The sequence below is a fragment of the Rhinichthys klamathensis genome, unplaced genomic scaffold (genome assembly GCF_029890125.1).
Source record: "Rhinichthys klamathensis goyatoka isolate OS25496 unplaced genomic scaffold, OSU_Roscu_1.1 h1tg001066l_1, whole genome shotgun sequence".
In the NCBI taxonomy this organism is placed as follows: Eukaryota; Metazoa; Chordata; class Actinopteri; order Cypriniformes; family Leuciscidae; genus Rhinichthys; species Rhinichthys klamathensis.
This window is the reverse complement of record NW_026607328.1, coordinates 77324-82219: the sequence shown is the minus strand read 5'-3', so window position 1 is coordinate 82219 and position 4896 is coordinate 77324. Positions and strand designations below refer to the sequence as shown.

At 46.5% G+C, this 4896-nt stretch overlaps 1 protein-coding gene across 1 annotated transcript; it reads right to left on the bottom strand.

Annotated features, from left to right (window-relative positions):
* Window positions 1-1987: 1987 nt before the first annotated feature.
* LOC130079456 (T-cell surface glycoprotein CD3 epsilon chain-like) lies at window positions 1988-4634 on the bottom strand (the record flags this gene model as incomplete). Its single annotated transcript, XM_056244733.1, has 5 exons — window positions 1988-2423; window positions 2463-2507; window positions 3172-3224; window positions 4286-4420; window positions 4499-4634. Coding segments are annotated over 5 exons (378 nt in total), but the record flags the coding sequence as incomplete, so codon positions are not given.
* Between the last annotated feature and the right edge of the window lie 262 nt (window positions 4635-4896).

Sequence of the window (4896 nt, the reverse complement as noted above, 5' to 3'; positions counted from 1 at the left end):
TCGCCTCTCCCGAACTCTTGCAGATCCCTGGATCTGGCTTGAGGAGAGCTGGGAATGGACTCGCCTCTCCCGAGCTCTTGCAGATCCCTGGATCTGGCTTGAGGAGAGCTGAGAATGGACTCGCCGCTCCCGAACTCTCGCAGATCCCTGGATCTGGCTTGAGGAGAGCTGGGAATGGACTCGCCTCTCCCGAGCTCTTGCAGATCCCTGGATCTGGCTTGAGGAGAGCTGAGAATGGACTCGCCGCTCCCGAACTCTCGCAGATCCCTGGATCTGGCTTGAGGAGAGCTGGGAATGGACTCGCCTCTCCCGAACTCTCGCAGATCCCTGGATCTGGCTTGAGGAGAGCTGGGAATGGACTCGCCTCTCCCGAACTCTTGCAGATCCCTGGATCTGGCTTGAGGAGAGCTGGGAATGGACTCGCCTCTCCCAAGCTCTTGCAGATCCCTGGATCTGGCTTGAGGAGAGCTGAGAATGGACTCGCCGCTCCCGAACTCTCGCAGATCCCTGGATCTGGCTTGAGGAGAGCTGGGAATGGACTCGCCTCTCCCGAACTCTTGCAGATCCCTGGATCTGGCTTGAGGAGAGCTGGGAATGGACTCGCCTCTCCCGAGCTCTCGCAGATCCCTGGATCTGGCTTGAGGAGAGCTGGGAATGGACTCGCCGCTCCCGAACTCTTGCAGATCCCTGGATCTGGCTTGAGGAGAGCTGGGAATGGACTCGCCGCTCCCGAACTCTCGCAGATCCCTGGATCTGGCTTGAGGAGAGCTGGGAATGGACTCGCCTCTCCCGAACTCTTGCAGATCCCTGGATCTGGCTTGAGGAGAGCTGGGAATGGACTCGCCTCTCCCGAGCTCTTGCAGATCCCTGGATCTGGCTTGAGGAGAGCTGGGAATGGACTCGCCGCTCCCGAACTCTTGCAGATCCCTGGATCTGGCTTGAGGAGAGCTGGGAATGGACTCGCCGCTCCCGAACTCTTGCAGATTCTTGGATCTGCCTTGAGGAGAGCTGGGAATGGACTCGCCGCTCCCGAACTCTTGCAGATCCCTGGATCTGGCTTGAGGAGAGCTGGGAATGGACTCGCCGCTCCCGAACTCTTGCAGATTCCTGGATCTGGCTTGAGGAGAGCTGGGAATGGACTCGCCGCTCCCGAACTCTTGCAGATTCCTGGATCTGGCTTGAGGAGAGCTGGTAATGGACTCACCTCTCCCGAACTCTTGCAGATTCCTGGATCTGCCTTGAGGAGAGCTGGGAATGGACTCGCCGCTCCCGAACTCTTGCAGATTCCTGGATCTGGCTTGAGGAGAGCTGGGAATGGACTCGCCGCTCCCGAACTCTTGCAGATTCCTGGATCTGCCTTGAGGAGAGCTGGGAATGGACTCGCCGCTCCCGAACTCTTGCAGATTCCTGGATCTGGCTTGAGGAGAGCTGGGAATGGACTCGCCGCTCCCGAATTCTTGCAGATCCCTGGATCTGGCTTGAGGAGAGCTGGGAATGGACTCGCCGCTTCCAAGCTCTTGCAGATCCCTCAACAGCACATAAATCACGATCTGAAGAAATACTAACAAAAAGCAGCATTGAGCAATTTCTTTGGTAACATTTCAAGTTTCCCCTTTTGTGTAGATGATAATGAAATTGAAAGATAGTATTTCATTGATAGTATTTCATTCAGATTTTATATTACTGTATGAATGTAGCAGTTTGCGGTCTTATTCAGTTTTGTATTATGCTTTGAACTTAAGTTGAGCAGTTTTGAAAGCAGCATGCACATGTGGTGCAGTAGATACTTGAGGTGCAGAGAGTGTTCAGGGGGGTTGTGTGAGAAAAGAATTGATGTAATTTGAAAGATGTGGTCATTTAATGCATTCTGTGCCAAAGCAAATCCTCAGTTTAGTTCACCCAGACTGATGTTGAACACTGTGTGAAGAGTTTTGAAAAGAGGCCAACGTAAGTATAAACTATTTAAAGCAGAAAGCACTCAACACAGTTACACAAAATCAACTTTATTTTTCACTTTTATTTTTTCCAGTACACCAGTTGCATCATTCAACCCTCGGCTTAGTTCAGTTTAGATGTTGATTTAAATAATTTTGCATAAGATAAAAATCTAGAATGAATCGTTGCACTTGCAGATCAAAACAACATATAAACGTCTGTGAAGATTACAAACACAAGACAAGACACACTCTTCAAAACAGCGAGCTCCAAAGACAGACGGGTTTAGTTACAGTATTTCACATGCTGATGTTTCCATCACGAGTTTCCGATGTTTAATGAGCAGAAGTTTCCACAAACACACACTCACGAACATCATGAAACCCTGATCAGCGAGTCACAGTCTGACTCTGACATATCAATAATCAATAACACACACTGTGGAACAACTGGGACTGTGTAAGACACACTATGATTCATCAGGGTTTTACAGTAAATGTCTTCTACACACACCGAAGCGTCTATTTCAGGCCGGCGTACAAACTACTGCTGACCGTGTGCTGATTCAGCCGCTGAAAACACACAAACATCACAATTACAGCCACACATTTACAGTTATTTTACATAACATTTACATTTTATGACAGGAACTCAAATGTCTTGTTGCGTAAATAACACAAATAATCATGTTGCTGAAAAGTGATCCGGCTGACAAGGAAATTTGATTCAAAATTCTATCAAAGTAATAAACAAACATTCTTCCAGTAACGTTAATAAAACGTTCATTCAAAGTTATCTGGTCTTTAATCTCAAAACTTATCACAAAACATAATTTATTCATGGAACTTTTTATCCTGAAACGTTTTAGTTGGACGTTCGTCTAGCGTTTTATAAATGTTACTCCTGGTTTCAGAACGTTCCCATAATGTTTGCATAACGATGAAATGCAATATTATGCAAACATTCGCACAACCAAATTTTTAAAAAAACTTTAAAGACATTTTAAAAACTCAGAAATAACCTTTTCATAACTCAATTGGAAAGTTTGTTAAATGTTCTTGGAACGTGTTTTTGTTAGCGGGAACAGCTGTTACTATGGCAACACTGGATTATTGACCAATCACAACACACTTTAACATTTTCTCATTCTGCGGTGATGAAAGACTCATTAATAACTACATGCAATGCCTTATTAAATTAATCTGTGATATTATTTCACATGATTTGCACACGTACCTCATAGTCTGGGTTTGGAACGGGAGGAGCGCTTGTTGTTCGAGGTTTGGATCCTGTAAATGTAAAACAAATTAAACAATGAAAATGTTGAATTGTTTTGAGTTAAAGGGATTGTTCACCCCTAAAATGTAAATCCTGTCATCATTTACTCTCCCTAATGTTGTCCCAAACCTGTGTGAGTTTCTGTCTTCAGTTAAACACACAAGAAGAGATTCTGAAGGATTCCGGTAACCAGACAGTTGATTTTGGACCCAATTGACTTCCATTGTGTTCTTTCCCCAAACGGGGCTCATCAACATTCTTCAAAATCTCTTCTTGTGTGTTTAACTGAAGACAGAAACTCACACAGGTTTGAAACAACATGAGGGAGAGTAAATGATGACAGGATTTTTATTTTTGGGTGAACTATCAGTTTAAACACGTAAAAACAGATCAATGTGAGTAGTTCTATGTGTGTGTGTGTGTGTGTGTGTGTGTGTGTGTGTGTGTGTGTGTGTGTGTGTGTGTGTGAGTGTGAGTGTGTGTGTGTGTGTGTGTGTGTGTGTGAGTGAGTGAGTGAGTGTGAGTGTGTGTCTGTGTGTGTGTGTGTGTGTGTGTGTGTGAGTGAGTGAGTGTGTGTGTGTGTCTGTGTGTGTGTGTGTGTCTGTGTTTGAGTGTGTGTGTGTGTGTCTGTGTTTGAGTGTGTGTGTGTGTGTGTGTGTGTGTGTGTGTGTGTGTGTGTGTGTGTGAGTGTGAGTGTGTGTGTGTGTGTGTGTGTGTGTGTGTGTGTGTGTGTGTGTGAGTGAGTGAGTGAGTGTGAGTGTGTGTCTGTGTGTGTGTGTGTGTGTGTGTGTGAGTGAGTGAGTGAGTGAGTGTGTGTGTGTGTCTGTGTGTGTGTGTGTGTGTGTGTGTGTGTGTGAGTGTGAGTGTGTGTGTGTGTGTGTGTGTGTGTGTGTGTGTGTGTGTGTGAGTGAGTGAGTGAGTGTGAGTGTGTGTCTGTGTGTGTGTGTGTGTGTGTGTGTGAGTGAGTGAGTGAGTGAGTGTGTGTGTGTGTCTGTGTGTGTGTGTGTGTGTGTGTGTCTGTGTTTGAGTGTGTGTGTGTGTGTTTGTGTTTGAGTGTGTGTGTGTGTTGTACCTTTCTGCTGAGTGCTGCCAGTGTTTTTCGGCACACACATATAGACGATGAGAATAACGGCTCCTGTAAGCAGTAAATCACCCATTATGACGCCCGACGCCATCAACCCGCTCAGCTCGTAGCAGTTCTCACACACTGGCGGAGAGAAGAGTGTGACGTGAGCGTGTGTGTGAGGAAAGACATCGCATAATGATCAACATGAAGTTTCCTCACCCTTTACTTTGAGATAGAACAAGTGTGTGACTGTCACTGAGTCGTGTGTATATTCACAGCTGAACTCTCCCTCCACCGTCCCCTGATCCGCCTGCACTCTCGTCTCCTTCTGGGTCTCCGTCTTCAACACGTCTGTTCCCTTCTTCCACGACCACGTCCCTATAAACTCCTCGTCTCCTCCTGTGCAGGTCAGAACCACTCCGCTGCTTGTGATGTGTATGTCTTCGACAAAAACAAAACCATGGAAGCCCAAATGAAACGAGCAACATGTAATAATAGTGGATGTTCATATCAAACAGGCCCTGAATGATGAGCTCAGATTATTGGTGTTAGTGATCGTTACCTTGACTGTCGGCCGCTGCCGCGAGCATCAGGAACACGAGGCCCGTGAGGATCAT